Source organism: Mustela putorius, unplaced genomic scaffold, assembly GCF_011764305.1.
Source record: "Mustela putorius furo isolate JIRA1106 unplaced genomic scaffold, ASM1176430v1.1 tig00003859_pilon_pilon_pilon, whole genome shotgun sequence".
Taxonomy (NCBI): Eukaryota; Metazoa; Chordata; class Mammalia; order Carnivora; family Mustelidae; genus Mustela; species Mustela putorius.
In genome coordinates this window covers 13,042,902-13,062,207 of record NW_025422011.1, presented here as the reverse complement: position 1 = coordinate 13,062,207, position 19,306 = coordinate 13,042,902, and the positions used below count along the sequence as shown (strand labels likewise).

General features: G+C 45.6%; 1 protein-coding gene across 1 annotated transcript in view; it reads right to left on the bottom strand.

Moving 5' to 3' along the window:
• Positions 1 to 2,926: 2,926 nt before the first annotated feature.
• The window catches only part of LOC101670138, a 206,565-nt gene continuing 190,185 nt past the window's right edge, over positions 2,927 to 19,306 (bottom strand). Inside the window, exon 5 of the mRNA XM_004755921.3 lies at positions 2,927 to 3,371. Within this exon, the coding sequence (XP_004755978.2) occupies positions 2,987 to 3,371 (385 nt within the window). The 3' untranslated portion in view covers positions 2,927 to 2,986. The remainder of the gene's footprint in view (positions 3,372 to 19,306) is intronic.

The window sequence follows — 19,306 nt, the reverse complement described above, 5'->3', positions numbered from 1 at the left end:
TAGTGTCACAAAGCATTATTTATATGCTTAATGTGACTCAAAGCATTAATTGCTAGGAGCCAAAATCTGTCCAAGCAAAACATGAACACCCATTTTGTACCGCCTGTCTCTTACTATAGGTTTTTGAATGAATTCAAGTGTAACAAAAAATCTAGTTAGGAAATCAGCAACACCTGGAGGTTTTCTTCACCTGTGTGGATTGTTGTAGTTGCTTCTTGTTAGCAAAGGCATGAGTCCTGTCTGCTGAGAGGTGCCCAGCAAAAAAAGAGCGACACGGCTACTTGTTAGCCGCCCAGCAAAAATATTTTGTGGAGTTAAGTGGTGGATGGCTGACTGGATGTTTTTAAAAGTCTTTCTAGATTGATTCTGCCACCTTTATAATAAAGTCTGGCTTCCTCCCAAGTATATGCAACTAGGATTTGGCTCTCTCTGGAGTCTTAAAACAAGTTTATAATGCTAGAATTTCCCATTAAAAACCAATGAGCGCTGTAATGTTCACTGCTTTGGCTCACGCTGAAGTATTAAAAACTTGGGCAGGGGAAAGACTGTGTCATCGGTACTTAAACTCCTGCAGTTTACATGAACTTGGAGCTCTTTGCACAGAATCCATCTGCACTCTCAATTCGGGCCAGTTCCACAGTCCGAGGCTGGCTCAATGTACCCTCAAGGTACTCAATGCCTCATACCCTAGGTAGGAGGCATCCCGGCATCCCATGTGTTTTCAGTACCTCTGTCATTTTTCTCATATAAAATAGAAAATAGGGGTGCCTGGGTGGCTCTTTCAGTTAAGTGTCAGACTCAATTTTGGCTCAGATCATGATCTCAGGGTAGTGGGATCGAGCTCCGCGTGGAGCCCCACAGTCAATGGGGAGTCTGCTTAAGGATTCTCTCCCCCTCTTCCTCTGCCTCTGCTCATTCCCCGACTCACGCTCTCTCTCTCAAGTAAATACATAAATCTTTAAAAAAATAAAATAAAATAGAAAACAGTGTGCATCTAGCCACTGAGGCGTGGGAAAGAAAATGAATATAAGGCTTGGTTACTTCCCACCTTGAAGGTGCTTGTGTAGCGAGAACACAAAACATTTCTTTTCTCTTACACTAATAGCCATACCAGCCACTAAGCCAAGTTCTTCCACACATTTCTCCTGGAACCCTCGTCACAACCTATGAGGCTGGTACCCACAGGAAAGAGGGATAAGCTGGGCTGTGCTGTGGGAACAGACAACCCTACCACCTCAGTGGTCTAAAGAGGCTTCTCTAGGCCAGTCGTCCACGGCAGCTGTGGTGTGGGGGCTCAGCGGGGTGAGAGTCAAACACAGGCAAGCCGGTGTGGTCAGGAGTGACAGTGTTGCATGTCAAAGAATGTTCTCCTAGTTAGAAATGGCAGGGCCAGGATACAAATCCACGTCCCCATCTGATGGGGGACCCCACTCTCTTAATCACCCCACTATGTTGCCCCCAGCTAAAGAGCCTCTTGGTAAATCCGCTGCTAATATTCCTACCATTTTAAAAACTGGTGGCTATGCATGGTGTAATTTGAGAATTCAGGACCACTGGGGTAAGATGCAGAGCTGGTAGCATGGAAAGACAGGTCCAGAGGTCTGGCTGGATTGAGTTCCAGCTCTGCTACACAGTTCTGTCATCTCAGTAGGTCACCTTCCTCCTGAAAGGCCTATTCTGACATGTATAATAATAATAATAATAATAATAATCCCCAGCTCTCAGAGTAGTCACAAAGATGCATAAAATAAGGCACATGCAGGAACCACAAGGACTGAAAAGTGACACACACAGAAAAGTTTTTCATTTCTGAGCAGGTCACATGGCTGCAGTCAGGCCAGACCTGCAGACACCAGGTGGCCAGTTCGCATTCTCTCCCTGTGTGAAGCTTTCTCAAGACGGATCTACCACCTGAGGGAACTGACTGGATGAAATGACAAAGGACTTGCCCTCAGCACTGTTGTTATCACGGTGACAGCATTCCAAAGCTCTGTGTGGAAGTGGCAACGACTTTCCAGACCAAAAGAGCCTCTACACTTTCAAAAAAAAACCACCCAGAGACCCAACTGAAAAACCATCACTCCGGGTCTTGCTTCCAGAGGAGGAAACTGAGGCTCAGAAAGAGTCAGCTTCTGGTTTTCCTTCCTCTGCACTGAGGCACAGGTTAGACTAGAACTCCTTCCTCTACTCCCACTGTTCGCTCAACCACCACATCAGAAAAAGGGCAACAGTAATTCCTACCTTGGAGAAGAGGAAGAGGGATTGATCAAGGCAATGCCTGTAAAGCACATCAGGAAGCCAGGGCACAGCCCACGGGAACCATTTTCATTAGTCTGCCACAGCAGGGGCCTCCCACCGTTCAGAGCAGACAGTGGATGTATTGGTGCTTCCTTCTGGGCCTCTACCCATGGCAGGAGTGAGCTACCGAGGTTGTGGATCAGAAAATTGTCAGAGGCTTGTTTATTGTTTAAGGACAATGAAGAAAGGCAGGGGTTTTTGTTTTGTTTTGTTTTTTTAAAGTTCATATCTTAAAAAAAAAAAAAAAATAGAGGTCACATGGTTATTACCAAGTCCTGTCAGATCAGTGATCCCAAACCAGGGAAGTGTGTGGCCGGGCTGCGAAGACATTAGCCATAAAGATGCACGTGGACAGCACCCCTGGGGGACCGAGGGTCAGACGGACTCGCCCACTGGGATGACTCCAGACCCATTGCTTCTACTCTACAAACCTCCTTTTCCTCTCCAGAAAAAGGCAGAAAGAGCCGGACCGGCCCTGCTGGGTGGCTGAGAGGGCTCGGGGAGACGCTGTGTAAAGCTCTCTACCCCTGGCCTGACTTCTTTGGTGGGGCCAGAGGACTGTGTCCTAAAAGCTTTTAACTGACAGTCATTTTAAGAATTATAAGATATGCCACGGAATCCAAAGAGCTCGTTTAGAAAATCATCTGAATTTTATTTTCTGACGGGCGTTATGCCACGTACAGATGATTCACATGGAAGCTGGGCTCATTAACCTCTGCAGGCCCTTCTTGAAGTCTTCTGGAAGGCCCGTTGGCTTGCTTGTGGCTGGATTCACAAAGACATGGACTGAAGACCCGGTGGTACAGGCCAAAGAGTCAAAATGGGCCAGCTTGGGGTCGCCAAAGAAAAAGCCATCCCTGAGGTCACAGTGATTTACAGAAGGCTTCTCGTCGGTGGCCTTGGGTGGGAACAGAGCCAAGCGGTAATGCACACTGGAGTGACCCACTTTCTCCACGGCCAAAGCAGCCACTGGGACCTGAGGAAAGCCGATGGGTGTGTGGAAGGTACACTGATTGGTCACCATGAACCCCACCATGGGGGACGTCAGCAAGCCGGTCCTCAGGCCACAGTATCTAGAAAGTTGAATCGCAATGCTTATTTCAGGCCTTATGACCCTCTCTCCCAGCCCAAGGATGTGTGTTCCAGAGTGAAGGGCTCTAGCCTCAAAGGGCCACCATTTGCTAGCCGAGTTACGGAGTTAGGTGGGCAAGTTAGCTCACCTCCCTGGACCTCAGTTTTCACAACAATAGAATGTTCCTAACTGTAACCCCTACCCCGTGGGCTAGCAGTGAGAATCAGCAGTGCGTGTCACTTAACACAGTACCGTGCGCTACATGAACGGTTCCTGGACATAGTAAGTGTTCATTAAACATGAGCTATTACTAGCGTTACCATTTCTATTTTATCCTCGCTTCTTATTGTGAAGAGCCAGGAACTTCTGGGAGTGAGAACTCACTTTTTATAGAAATGGCTACCATGTCTCTCATCTCTGCTATCAGATTATAATCTCTTTAAAGGACAGTGGTTGCGCTTTGTTTATTTTTTAAGTTGGAGGACTAGAAATGAGGCTGCACATGAAATAAACTTGGAGGCTGAACAGGATCAGAAATAAAAGCATAATGCCAAATTACAGTCTACCCCCAACCACCACCAAAGAGGCCCACTTGCGACCTAAACATTTTCACCTGCTTATTATCTTCTTTTCTTGAGAAAATTAACACTGAATGGGAAAATTCACTGTAATGGAACAATCAGGGGTGGTATAGAGGCTTGACTACAAAGTCACTCACTGAGTCACCGTCCACAGAAACAAACTGCCAGACCCCACACAGGGAGGGCACGGTGAGTACCTGTTCCAGCTGCCCTGCGCGTCTGTTGATGTTGCTCATGGGGACATTAGATAACGTTCATTTGCGGACATAGAAGCTGTTCCATGAGAAAAGATCAGACTACAGAGCGGTAGGTACCATTTGATCTCATTTGTCATATAAGAACTATCGGTTGACATACTTATGGCCTAGAAAAAACTCTGAAAGAATGGACTCCAAAAAAGTCTTCAGGAGCCATCCTGCTAGGGAGTTTCTGGCTAACTTTTTCCTTCTTTTGGCTTGTGTGAATTTTCCAGAATGAACACAATTTGCCTTTGAAATAAGGAAAAAAATGTTATTTAAAAAAAGTCTGAATATGAATTTTATTTTAAAAAAATATATATACATATAGATATACTTACAAAAAAAAAGTAGTAGTTCTCTGACTGGTTCTGCTATGGGCAATCGTCTAGGTCAAGAAGTTCTTAGAATGACCTCCATGGCACACCTGCTCTTTGTTAGGTACTGAGGACACAGCACTGATTATGAGAATTCCTGCTCTCTTAAGTGCTCAACTCTAGGAGACTGGGGTTGGAGGTGGGCTGTATCGGCTCTTGTCTTCCGTTGAGCAAGAAGGAGGTGCTCGTGGTGTTCCTTTCTGGTTCCCCTTCCACGCTCTCCTTTTTCTCTCCCTTTCCTCAGCAAACTTTGCACACTTCTCTGTTCCAAGCATGTGCTAGGCCTGGAAGAGAGAGCAGGGAACAAGCCAGACCATGACCCCTCCTGCCCTCATGTAGCCTTAGTCCAGAGAGCATGCAGTCAGGCTGCTGTGTGGGGGGTGCCATGCCAGGGAAGGCACAGGGGCTCGGTGAGCTCGGAGCAGGGGCCCTGACTTGACCTGCGTATCACAGAAGACTTGAATAGGAAGTGACTTCGAAGTGGGACATGAAGAAACTGTAGCAACTATTCAAGTGAACAGTAAGGGGAAGAGTCCTCCAGGAGGAGGAACGGCATGTGCAAGGACCCAGAGGCCAGAGGCCAGAGACGTAGTAGGCACATCCCAGCGATAACACAAGCCCCAGATGTCTAGAACACAGATGGCCGGATGCACCATGGCTTTGAAATGAGCAATGGGTCAGACCAAGACAAAAATGTCTGCAGGAGAAAAATCCAGTAACGACCACAGGCCTGACAAAGACGATGGTGACCTGAGCTGGGATGGTGGTCGTGAGATGGAAAAAACGGAATGGAACTCAAAGAGATTCTGCACAAGGTCTGACGTCCAGGTCCGTCGAGGGAGACACAAGGGCCCAGGATGGCTTCCAGTCTTACACACTTTCTGGTGATTCATTTGTGGAGAGAGGGAACACAGAGAGGCCGGGGGTGAAGGTGAGGACAGTGCTGGGCTCTGTTTTTAACACTGTAGGTGGAGCTGAGGTGCCCACAAGACCCAGAGAGGAGGTGCAGAGTCGGGAATAATAACATCACTCGTGTTTACCCTGCCCTGCACTACAGGCCAGGTCTCCCATTAAGTACACAGCTGGATTCTGTCTCAAAAGGCATGTGGCTATATGTGCCTGATGCTCAGAAAGAGGCTGGGTCTGGGGACAGGAGCTAAGATGCTGCATTAAATCTAAAATCAGGGTCTAGGCAGGGAACGGAAAGCCATAACGCTGGATGGGTGTAACATACTCGGGCGTGGTGGGCCTGTGGGGAGCCGGGAAGTAAATACTCAGGCTGACCCCACACGGCTGCAGACTTAAAAAAAAAATATTGGGCAGACTAAATAAAATTCATGTGTGGCCAGGCCAGGTTTGTCTTTCTGACCCCCCATTTGTGACCTCTGGGAGAGAAAGTAATTAAGCCATGGGAGAGGGAGGGGTCGCCTAGGAGAGAAAGTAGAAGTGGGTGAACACGCACATGAAAAACTAGCTTAGGGAAGTTCCCGACTGGTGATTTCTTGGGGTGCAGCGAGCAACTGATGAAGTGTCTGACTCTGATGCTGCCTGACTACTGTGTGAGGCCAATGCCTACTATCTGTTCTCTCTTATCGCTGACCGGGCAAACTTGAGAACACGGGGCTGTTCGGGAAGACCCCTCGTGTCCATCTAGTACAGGGGCTCTCCCACACTGGTGTGGACCAGAGTCTCCTAGGGAACCTGGGAAACCTCCAGATCCCCAGGATCCTCCCGGAACCCCCTGGGGAACCAGTCTGCAAGGAGGGTTCCAGCATCCTGATTCTGACATGCTTCTAGGGCATTCTGATGCACACACCTAGGACAGCAGCGGCTCCTCTGGGCGCACCGCTTTGGATAAGAAAACGGCTCAGAGATGAAGTAGGCTGTTCCCCTGCATGCAGCTAGAAAGGAACCGGGTCTGCCTACACTCGACTGGTCACCCCAGCCCTTTCAGCTGGGTGCACTAACCCTTCACACTCAGACTAAGTCCCAGCCCAGGGGTAAGGACTGGTGGATCTCTGCTATATTCATGGCTCAGGATGAGACCAGCCATGCTCGTGTTTCTACCCTGAATCTGTACCCCACTCCAACAGCTGGATTCGGTCTTGCCTCATTCCCCTCTTCCTAAGCTCCTGCCTCCATCAGTCCGTAACTCGATTCTACTCCCCACACCGGCATCTCCCCGGGCTCTGGTGCTTCTGGGTCTGTGTCAGAAGCTCTGCTGCCATGTGAGGTCTGGAAGGAAGCATCTTTCAGATGGTAGGAGGCCAGTGGGCATATGGCACAGGCACACCTTTCAGAGGGACAAGGCTATTTTCAGCACTCACTATAAATAGCAGAATGGGCCTTAGCTTATGGTCAGCTACCTGGAATGCCAGAGCAGGATTCTGGCAAAAAGTCTATCCCACACTCCTGAAACTAAGAATAAGCACAAGCTTGGCAGCATGACCTGATGACCATGCCAAGTCCTCTAGGAGCGTCACGTGGGCAGCTGAAGGAGGGTCAGCTCTTGGGACTCTGTACAAGGAGGTCCCTGTCTGGGTGGCGCTAGGAAGTCCTGAGGCTACAAGGAGAAATACAGACATTTAGAAATCTAGACTTGGGAGAAAATACCTTACATGTGAGCACGTATGAAGTTAAGAGATTAAGATGATAGAACAGACGCTTAGGAATGCACTATGTGTCTTTCTGGAAATAATCTGTCTTTAGTTGAGCCTATCTGAATATCGCCTTTACAGGACCGTTTCAGCCTGGGGCTAACTGAAATCAATCAGAAGCAAGTCCCGGTGGCAGCCATGCCCAACCCCACGGCCTGCAGGTAGAAGACTGGGTGAGAGCTAACATGGCGAGACCTAGGTTGGACTCGTGGCCCTGCCACTGTGTCAATGGGTCACTCAGTGTCCCAGAGTCTCAGTTTTTTTCTCATCTCCAAAACAGGAATGAACACTCAGAACACAGTCCGGAGTGGATTTTGTGAAAATTAAGTAAGGCGGGAGCGCAGAGCTTCTAAGGAATGGAAGGGAGGCCAGGGTAGCCCCGAGAAGGGACTGCAGGGCTGGAGGGGAGCAGGGCGGCGGAGGACCAGGGGCCCAATCGTGCAGGCGCTGGATTTCAGCCCTAACAGAGTGAGGAGCCACTGCGGTGCTCTAGGAGGGGAACCAGAGTCATGATCCCACTTGCATTTCAAGCGCAGAACTTGAGGGAACAGGCTGGGGAAGGCAAGAGTGGGTGAAGAGGGAGCAGGAGGACACGAGGGGATGATGAGAACCCCGCTGGGTGGCGGTCCTGAGACGGAAAGTTGTGGCTCCAGACACATTCAGGGAGGGGCTCAAAGGACCCAAACCTGGGTCTTCCAGGCTGATTGGCTTCCGCCTTTCACAAAGGTCAGTGTTTGATGGTAACAGCACCTACAGCAAGAGCGGGGCCTCCTCCGACTCCTTTCTAGCCTTTGGGGCTATTTTCCCACTTTCTAGCCGAGTATAATTTTAGGTCCAAGTCTTCCAAGTACTTTAAGAAGAATATTATTCCAAACCTCAAGGGAATGCCCATGCAAATAAATTCATTTGCAAACTTGTAAGCTGTTTTGTTTTCCAAAGGGATGAAAGGGATATTTTGAACAGTCTTGACCTGAAGAATACTGAGTTTTTCCTTTGATTAGTTTTAGCTGAAATACTGGCTTTATTTTAAAGGACAAGTGATGTCAAGAAAAAAGCAACAAGAAAGATTCCTTAGAACTAAGGTCCCGGAAGACATGAGCCTGAACAAATATTTAAGCAAGCCTTTACCCCTGCTATGTTTATCTTGTCACTTGGCAATATTAAAAAAAATAAGAAAAATGATACTTCTAAACCAGGTTGCCTATCTCCTCAAGAAGCTGATGTAATGGGCTGGCCGTGGCTCGCAGTAGGAAAATGTCCAGACCCAGTGGGCCGCAGATCATCACCATTGCAATTTCCACAGCGTCTGGGTCCCCAAACTGAGCAAAGCAAACGACAATCATTTACTGTCAGAGCAGAACAATTTCTCCACAACAGTGTTCTCTCAGGAAGTTCATTCTGGTAAATCAGCGTCAAAATGACAAGAAAACCCAACCTGTCTCAAGAGATACAATATATAACAAGCAAAAAACTCCAAATCTATGTTCAGAAACAACGTTAAAGGGTCTGATGAAGAATTCAAGACAAGAAAACAAAGGAAGTGTAACAAATTCATTAAAACATTTTGAATAAAAATAAGAAGACCGTGACATTATGCTCAATTAACAGGAAAACACAGTCTTACAGGGTAAATGTGGTAGATGATGATCTGATTTTTTCAGACATCCAGAAGCCGAATCATCCATGAGAGATGGCCCTGCAGGACAGATTAGGGTAGACAGAAATTTTTAATCTATACACTAACAATGTTTTAACTGTTGTGCTTTTTGTCCATGCTAGAGTTGCTCCTGGAGAGAGAGATTCCAAAGAAGGTATCTCCGACAAGGGAGTACTCCATCTTCCAAGCCCTCAAATTCAGCAAGGCAGGGATGGAGTGATCAGTCCTGCATCTGCTAAGAGCAGGTTCAAGTGGAACTAGGCGGAGGTGGGTGATACTTCCCTCACACACAGCACACAGTGAAGGGCCTGACATCCAGCATCTTGCTATCAGGAGAAATTGCAGGAGACTAGAAAGCAGTTGAAAAACCTCCCTGAAATCCGCCAAGTAGCAGGAAACACTGAGAACACACAAAGAGCAAGCTAGAATACCAAATACATGAGAAGGGGCTTTCTGAGGCTCTGCCTTGAGAAGGGAGAGCTGCGGGAGGCAGAGGGTGGGGGATATAGAGTTCTTCCTTTTCAATCACCACAGGGTGATGTTGGAAGTTGACAGAATGTTGAGCTTCTGCCAAGTAAGAGGTTACTGAAGAAGGTAGGTACCCCAGCTGAGAGGGCCCCCATCAGTCCATGCACGGGCATGGCTTTAAAGCTTTTTTTGTCATTTGTTTCTTCACAATATTTAATTATTAATTTTATGGTACAATTAATGCATGCACATTAATAGAAAAATAGAAAACATAGATAAACACAAAGAAAAACATTTAAATTATCCTTTATTTCCTAACTCAACAATGACCAGAGTTGACATTTTGGTACACATCTTTCCAGACTGTTCTTTAGAACAGGAGATTTTTGTTTTGTTTTGAATAAAACCAAGGTCGTACTGCAACTTGCTCTCTTCAATTATATATCAAGAATTTGTGGGCGCCTGGGTGGCTCAGTGGGTTAAGCCGCTGCCTTCGGCTCAGGTCATGATCTCAGGGTCCTGGGATCAAGTCCCGCATCGGGCTCTCTGCTCAGCAGGGAGCCTGTTTCCTCCTCTCTCTCTCTCTGCCTGCCTCTCTGCCTACTTGTGATCTCTCTCTGTCAAATAAATAAATAAAAAATCTTTAAAAAAAAAAAAAAGAATTTGTTTTCACATCAATCAATAAATTTCTTGCAATTATTTTTAATCACTGCCGCTTATAAAAATCTTTTTTGTCTTGGAATACTTTCAAACTTTTTTTTTTTTTTTTAAGATTTTACCTATTTATTTTGAGAGAGAGCTGGAGCAGGGGTACAGACAGAGGGAGATGGTGAGACAGACTCCTCGTTGAGCCGGGAGCCCGACGTGGGCCTCGATCCCAGGACCATGGGATCATGACCTGAGCCGAAGGCAGATGCTTCATCGACTGAGCCACCCAGGTTCCCTGAAATACTTTCAAACTTAATGAAAAGTTTATAAGAACAGTACAAAGGATGCCTGCATATCTTTTCTACAGAGTCATCCGCTGGTAACACTTTGCCACAGGTGCTTTCATTAACTCACAGAACTCATGAACTACTGGAGAGGGGGTTGTACACATTGTGGCACATTCCCTCCAAACACACAGTTCAGTGCGTATTTCCTAAAAAGGAGGAGAGCCTCTACCATAATCATAGCACAGTGACCACACTCAGGGAAAGGAAAAGGAACACGGTTTATCTAATCTATAGTTTACATTCCATGTTTGCCAGCTGTCCCTCTAAGGTGCTTTATTAAAAAACAAAACAAAACAAAACAAAATAAAATAAAGAAGAAGAAGAAGAAAAACTTCTCCTAATAGCAATTTCTCCTGATAGCAAGATGCTGGATGTCAGACCCTTCACTGTGTGCTGTGTGTGAGGGAAGAAAAACTTCTCTTTTTTTTGGTGTAGGACCTGATCTGGGCTCATGAGTTGTCATCCTTTAATCTGGGACAGGCCTTACCTTTTATGACACTGATATTTTTTAAGAATATGGGCCAGTTATTGCACAGCATGACCCTTAACTGGGGGTCTCCCTGGGGACCCCTCAGGGTTGGACTGGGGTTTGCATTTTTGCTGGAATGCTACGTAAGAGGTACTGGGCCCTTCTCAGGCATCACATCCACAGGCCCACGGTGTCCATTTGCCTTTGATCAGTCATGTTAATTTTGACCCTTTGATTAAGGTATTTATTGTCCAGTTTTCCTTCTAGATAGTTTTTCCCCTTTGTCTATTTTTTTTTCATGGTAAACTATACACAACACAGAATTGATCATTTTAACCATTTTTAAGTATAGTTCAGTGGCAGTAAATATATTCACATTCTTGTATATCTGTTCTGGGTTTTTTTTTTAAATATTTATTTATTTATTTATTTGAGAAAGAGCGAGAATGCGGGTGCATGCACACATGTGGGCAGGGGCGGGGAGAGGGAGAGAATCTCAAGCGGACTCCCGGCTGAGCATGGAGCCTGACATGGGGGTTCAGTCTCACAACCCTGAGATCATGACCTGAGCTGAAATCAACAGTCGCGACGTTTAACCCACTGAGCCATCCATAAACCGCCTCTACTCTAGTTTTTATTTTTCCTTTTAACGAGTACTTTGTGGGGAGATACTGAGATTACCTTAGTCTCGTTCTCAGATACTGTCCTATATAACTTTCCGTCTACCTCCTACCTTCCTATTTAGTATCCACCAATGATCTCCACAAGACCGAAGAGTAAGAAATGCCCTACACTAACTCCCGCCCTCTCCTCTTTACCTTTCCCTCCTTCCAGAGACATGGGTGGAAGGTTTCTACAGTCACAGGCTCTGAATCTGGGTAAGGAAATGCTCACCTGGATGATTTCCAAGAGCCATTTCTGTCCTGAATTGCCTTAATTATTCACAAAAATAGTCATCCCTTGTCTGGTATCATGTTTAGATCTTCAAATAATTCTTGGCTCTACTCTGAGCCAGACTCTGCAGTGGATGTCAAGAAATAACAATGCATAAAGCAACAGCGCCTTTCCTTGACCGACCTGTCTTTTGAGGGAAGTGACACTAATAGTACTCACAGCGCAGTGTGGTGAAGGCCACGTGACACTCCGGGCTCAGAGGTCGCTCTCAAAGTTCAATAGAAGCACAGAAAAGTAGCAAGTCTCACAGCTAGAGTCAAGGCGCATGGAGGTGAGTGACATGTCTGTGGGGGCTCCGGGATTCGGGGGGCAGGGAGGGAGTGTGTTCTTGCACATACACTATCAGCAGGGAGCAGTGGGAGATGAGGCTGGAGTAGAGGCAGGGCAGAGCATAGAGTCCCTGGGTGTGAGCTCAGACCTGAGTCTGAAGATGATAGAGCGTAAGCAGAAGATAACCCGACCAACAAGGCCTGATGACTCACCCTGGACGCAGCAGAGAGGTCAGGTCAGAAGGCAGAAAATCCAGGGGCAGCAGACCAGCTGGTAGAATATTGCAATAGTCTGGATGAGAAAAGAGACTGACCTGATGAGGACAATGAGGGTGGGAGTTGTGAGAAGACAATGGATTCAAGAAATATCTAGAAGTGCCTGAGTGTGGCCATGATGGTGAAGGAAGAATCAAGATTGACTTTCAAGTTTCCAACATTTCAGAGAAAAAAGAAATCATGAGCAATATTACTTATCTCAAGCCGATCACTATAACCACTGTCAGACAGATAGGGCCAGTAACTATATGCCCATTTTACAGATTATTAAACTGAGATCCGGAAAGTCAGAGTGACTTGCAAAAAGCCACACAACTACTCAATGGTACAGCAGAGATACCAGGTTCATCATGGCACATGTACAAAGAGATGATATAAAATTATTCAAAATGCTGGAACTGGAGAACCATATGCAAAACAAAACAACAAACTTGGATCCATACATCACATCATATACAAAAATTAAAAAGCGGATCATAGATCAAAATTTAAGACCTGAAATTTAAAAGACATTCAGAAGAAAACACAGGAGGAAATCTTAGTGGTTTGGGGTTTAGCAAAGATTTTCTTAAATAGGATGCAAAAAGTAGAAGCTATCAAGAAAAAAATCAATAAACAGGACTTTACCAAAATCAGTATCTTTTGCTCCTCAAAACCTACTATTAGAAAAAATGAACGGGCAAGCCACAAACTAGGAGAAAATATTGGGCAAACCGCTCCAACAAAGGACTTGGATCTAGAATATAAAGTATTCCTGCAAGTCCATAATAAAAAGACATACACTATACTTTCAAAATGTGCAGAAAATTTGAGCAGATACTTTACCAAAGAAGACATATGAATGGCAATAAAAATATGAAAAGATAGTTAATATCATGAGTCATTGGGGAGGTGATCATTACAACCACAAGGAGATACCCATTGCACACTAAATGGCTAAAATTAAATGGCTAAAATTAAGGGCTAAAATTAAAAAAGATGGACTATACCAAGCAATGGGGATGCAGAGGACTGGAAATGTAAATCCTGATTGCCGATGGAAATGTAAAACTTTGCAACTGCTTCGGAAAATACTCTGCCAGTTTCCTGAAACAAAGTGAACAAGGCACCTACTGTACCACCCAGCCATTACTGCTAGGTATTCACCTGAGAGAAACAAACGCATACATGCACATTAATTCTTGTATGTGAGTATTTGCAGCAGCTTCATTTATAATAGCTGGAAACAACCCAGATTTGGTCCACAGGTCCACAAAGCACAGTGCCTCCACGCTATAGAATATCAGCCACCAATTAAAAAAGAATGAACATACAACAATGTGGATGAAACTCAAAATAATTGTATGCTGAGTGAAAGCCAGACAAAACAAAACAAAACAACAACAACAAAAAAGAGTACATACTGAATGATTCCACTTGCAAAAATTTCCAGAAAATGCAACTGAATCTCTAGTGAGAGAAGCAGATCAGTGCATACCTCGGGGTGGAGAGGAGACGGTTGAGCAAGGGTCACCAGGAAACTCTGGGGTGACGTTCATTATCTGTGTTGCAGTGACCGTTTTGCAAGTGGAATTATGCCCCAGGTCATCAAACTGTATGCTTTCAGTATGCACAGCTTATTTTATGCCATGATAGTGAGGCTGTTTTAGAAAATAATAATACAATGGAGGGAGATAAACCAATATCTTAGCAGCAGCAGATAGACCAATATCTTAACAAAATCAGGCTCTCATCATGGGATTATAGGATTGTTAATGATGATGCCTTTCTTGTTTATCTTTTTCTGAATTTTCCAAATTGACCTAAATGAGAATATATATTACTAAAATTTAAAAAGTTACTTTTGTGGGGTATGCTTGGGTGACTTAGTTAAGCGTATGACTCTTGATTTTGGCTCAGGTCATTATCTTGGGATCCTGGGATGGAGCCCTGTGTTGGATTCCCTGCTTAGCAAGGAGCCTGCTTCTCACTCTCCCCTACCAAATGGCAAAGATCCTCTTTTCTTTCAAAGCTGTGGTAGGCCAGAGGGGACTATGAAAGGGTTTTATGTGTTCCACAAGAACAAAAATATCTTACTCTAAAGCAACCTAAAGAGAAGGTACCACATTAACAAAATGTCTCATTCAGCTGGACTGTTCAGCTCAAATGTCTTCCCAATACATCAGTGGGAGACAGAGGCAAGGGATATGGAAAAGAAAGAAACAATGCCAGAGAGCAACAGAGGGTGAATTATTACATGATGTCATGACCCATCATTTCTTGCGTTCACCCAGGAGTATAAGGATTAAGGGATAATCCAGCATAATTAGCAAGTAATCTACATTGTATATCCTTAAAAAGAATACATACTGCAAAGTGCAAGTTAGACGATGGAAAAATGCTATTCCACATCTGACCAAATATGGTGAAGAATCATTTATCTGGGTTTCCACTCTTTGAAATATTTGCTAAAACTGTCTGTACTGAGTTTAGGATTCACTCTGGACTTTTATTAATAGTGAAAATAACAACTTCTTAAAAAAGTTTTCAGGGAACATATTTTACCTACTTAGATGGTAAGCAATGTTTTTAAAGCCCTCGGTGCACTAATTATTTAGATATCAAGTACTGAGTTTGATCAAGTAATTTTTTTTATGTTTATTTATTCAACAAATGTCACTGGGCTATGTCCTAGGATATAAAGAAGCAAATATAACCCATGCCTTCTCAGAGCTCTTACTCTAAAGACTAAGAAATCTATTAACAGTTGCAGCACAAAGTATCTGTGACTTGAGAGAATAAAAAAGAAGTCAGAGAAACTGGAGAGGAGGTAACACTGAAGCAGGGTTTTGAAGGGTATATAGGAGTTCTCTGCCTAGAAAAAGAGAGACATTCTGAGCAGAGAGGACAGCATAAGGCAGTGAGGCATCAAAAATGCTGAATTAGGGGCTCCTGGGTGGCTTAGTTGGTTAAGCAACTGCCTTTGGCTCAGGTCACGATCCCAGGGTCCTGGGATCCAGCCCCACATCAGGATCCCTGGTGAGTGGGAAGCCTGCTTCTCCCTCTCCCTCTGCTGTTCTACCTGCTTGTGTCTCTCACTCTCTCTGTCAAATAAATAGATACAAATCTTTAAAAAATGCTGAATTATTTGATAAATGCTAAGAGCTTTGGTGAGAATTAAGATTAGGATCCTCTTGAAGGTGATAGGACTTGAAGAAGGAGACCCTTTATCCCATGCAGAGAGAGTTCCGGCTTTATGTTAGAGGGAACAAGGAAGTGTGTTGGGTACAACTCCCCATTTAAACAGAAATGAATTCATTTAAGAGAGAGAGAGAGAGAGAGAGAAAGAGATGGTCATGTGTCTTGAGAGACCTCAAGGGCCTCATGCGGTCAGGCTTCGAAAGGGGGTAGAAGCTTTCTAGCAGAACTCTCCTCTACCTTTTGTCTTATTTTTTCTTTCTCTCTTTGCATCTAGTTTGTATTACCCGGGATTCTTTTGGTCATAAGTGACAGAAACATAACTCAAAATAGTTCAAGCCAAAAGAAATGAACTGGCTCTCAAAAGTGGGAAGTCTTGGCATATGCTACAACCTGAGTGAACCCTGAAGACGTGGTGAGTGAAATGAGCTGCTCACAAAAGGACAAACATTGTATGAGTCCATAGAGATGAGGCCCCTAGAGTTGTCAAAACCACAGAGACAGAAAGCGGAATGGTAATTGCCAGGGGCTGAGGGGAGGGGAACGTGGGGAGTTGCTGTTTAACGGTTTCAGTTTGGGAAGATGAAAAAGGTCTGGGATGGTTGGGATCCCGGCTGCCCAACACTGGGAGCGTACTTAGTGCCACTGGACTATACACTTAAAAATGGTTTAAATGTTAAATTTTATGTTATACAGGTTAACACAATAAAAAATGTGGAGAATCTAAGATGAACACACACCTTCTGGTACTGCTAGATGCAGGAGTCGAGGGACATTATCGGGGTCCTGACACTCTATTTCACTTCACTTTCTGTGTTGGCTTCATTTCCCAAACGCTATCCTTAAGTGCAGACAAAGATGGCCACTCTCCACTGAAATCATCTGCAGAGCTAATGTTTGCAGCCAGCAGCAAGACTGTCATCTGAAAGTTCCAGCAAGAGTTCAGGGGATGACCACCTGGCCTGGTGTTGGGCCCTGGACCACTTCTGAACCAATCACAGTAGCCTAGGAGTGGAGAACCCTGTTTGGCCAAGCCTGGGCCATGCGTCCAAGCAAATACTGCCATCCCCAGCTCAAGTTACTCTTTCTCTCTAGTTAAGAACTTTTAGCTCCAATTCAAAACCCCTGGGGGAATCTGACCAATGAATTGCTTGTCCAGTGAACCGTGATGGTGAGAATGGGGATAATCTTAGGGATAATATGGTGGCTATCGGCCCATTTTTGTGCATTTGGGGTAAGTTACGAGGGTTACCAGAGCAAGACAAATAGCTCAAGGGTGTCTTTTACAACAGATACTAGACAATTTTACAGGAACGTGGTGCGAGCCATGTGTACGAACATATTTCTGGCTGCTAAACATAGGACAGGCTGGAGCAGGAGAATCTGATGATGAGAGGATGAATCACAGGGCTGCTGCAAAAAGATGACTCTGAAATTTCTAGCTTAGGAGAATGGAAATAGAGTGATGTCGTCCACCAAGAATGGAACTATAAAGGGAAGATCTGGTTTGGGGTAGGGTCACAAGGAAAGGATGATGAGCGTGGCTTTGTTGGTACTTCCTTCAAGATGCCTATGGGACAGCCCCAGGGGAGAGGCTCGGTGGGCAGTGGAACCTGAAGACAGTGTAGCTGGGGCCAGAGCTTAGGGAATTTCTGAGACATAGAGGGCTGGTGAAGTCATAAAGCGTGTGGCAGGCGCATGGAGAGCACAGAGAGAAGGCAGAGAAGAGAGGGCAAACCCTTGGGGGCCATGGCCATAAGATACCCTTAGTGCCCTGCCCATTTCTGCTCAGAAATATGTTTCCAAATATGCTCATGGCATCTTGCTGACTCTCTCTTCCCAGGGCCTTCTCTCAGGCTGCAGCCACAAATGCCTGGGTCAACAGTCCTCAGCAGATGACAGATGGGAGGCAGAGGGGAACTAGCTTAGCTTCCTCACTCCATTGTGTCCTGCACCACCTCCCAGGGGTCTCCCTGGGATGGCGTCCCCGCTGCTCACAGCAGTTACCTCCTCATTCCTATCTGCTCTGGCTTCCTTCACTTCACAGCCTCACGTGTCTATTCTACCGGCTTGTCCTAGGATCAGCTCCCAAGTAAACCACTTATACTCCAACCCTTGTTTCAAAGTCGTCTTCTAGGAGAACCCAACTTAAGACAGAGGCACACAAAGAAGAAGGCTCTGAGAAGAACAAGACTGAGGGGTCCAAGTGGTGTGAGAATATCCAGGAGACAATGATTTCCTAGGAGCCCGGAAGGAGAAAATGAGAGAGGAAGTAGGGCTCCACTGGAAATACTTGAGTGGCGATGGATCCAGGAGGAGGGAGCTATTCCCAGATATCACAAGCCAAATGTTTCTGAATCTCCTCTCAGGCCTGCCTGAGCACCCTAATACATCTCCATTTTATAGATAAGAAAACTGAGGCTCATTTAGAGTTACATAACTAGCAACAGATAGGAATGAAATCCAAACATAAGTCTATCTGACTCCAAAGTCCATCCCTCGAGATGGCCTTACGAAGAAACCATGGATTTGGTTCAGGAGAATGTAGTGAATTTATGAAAGAGAATTGGTTTGGAAATGGGCTAGAAAAGAGAAATTCCAGATGGCTCAATACCCAGGTGAAGGCCAGGCAGGCAGGCTGGCCCATGAGAAGGATATGGGAGGCTGTGATTGGGTTACATACGCAGGAATGGGTTTGAGATGCAGCTGAGAGCAAGCATCTGGACACAGAGGTGGGATCGGAGAACTTCCGGTGCCAGTGCTGCCACCGAAAGCACATTTCATCTCATCAATGATGGTTCGTAATGATGAAGAAATTGTGAGCACAAGCATCTATAATCCAATTAAATGGTTTTGTGGAGGGAAATGGAGCATACTTTTCAGGTGGTATCCAGGCAGAGATGAATAGGAGGTGTTGGACCATGGCTGCCAACGGTGCCGGTGGATTAGAAGGTACTGAGCTGATGTTATAGCTCGGGAGGTAAGGAAGGAAGACAGCAGGGGGTTCAGAGCTCGGGCGTATACTCTGGAAGAGCACGAGCGACAGCAAAGAGAACATCACCGTGGCAGCACCACTCCTACAGGGGGCCTTCTGCGGACTCCAGCAGCCAAAAGGCTCTGGCTGGGAAGGTTATCACTGGGACATAAAAGCACCTGATTAGAACACCCAAGCACCTGACTAGAAGAAACTCGGCCTGTTCTCCTCAAAGCTCTTTCAGTTAAAAGTGATAGTCAGCTCAAAAGGCTGTAGAAAAGGAGAGTTTATTGGCTCATGAACTGGGAAGTTTAAGAGTAGCCTCAGGACACTGGGGATTGAAGCAATGTTCACAGAAATTAGCCCTGTCCTGCTTTCCTATCTGACTCTGCTTCCGTTTGCTCCAAGGGACATGTCCTCCTGCAGCAAGGCCATATCGTCCCAGCTCAACACTCACGGAAAAGGGAGTGAGCTGCAGCCTGCCCATGTCTGAATATAAACTCTCATTGGTTCACATCCAGTCATGTGGCCATCTCTGGTCCAATCAGCAGGGCCAGGCAGGTGGGTGTCATGGCTGCCCAGGCCTGGTGTCCTACTGAATTGGCAGCTTTGCCAGAACCCCATGGAAGAAAGGGGCACTTCTCACCAAGTAAGGGGGTGCTGTTACCTAAGGAGGAAAGGGATGCTGGATAAATAAAGGCTGAAGGCCCTTGATTAGCAGAACTTTCCAGGGGATTCTCAGACCCAGAGCAATGGCTAATACCAAGGTTATAATTATTAAGAGGCCAGGGCCTTAGGGTCTTGATAAGACAGGGAGGAGGGAAGAATTAACAATCACAGGATGAC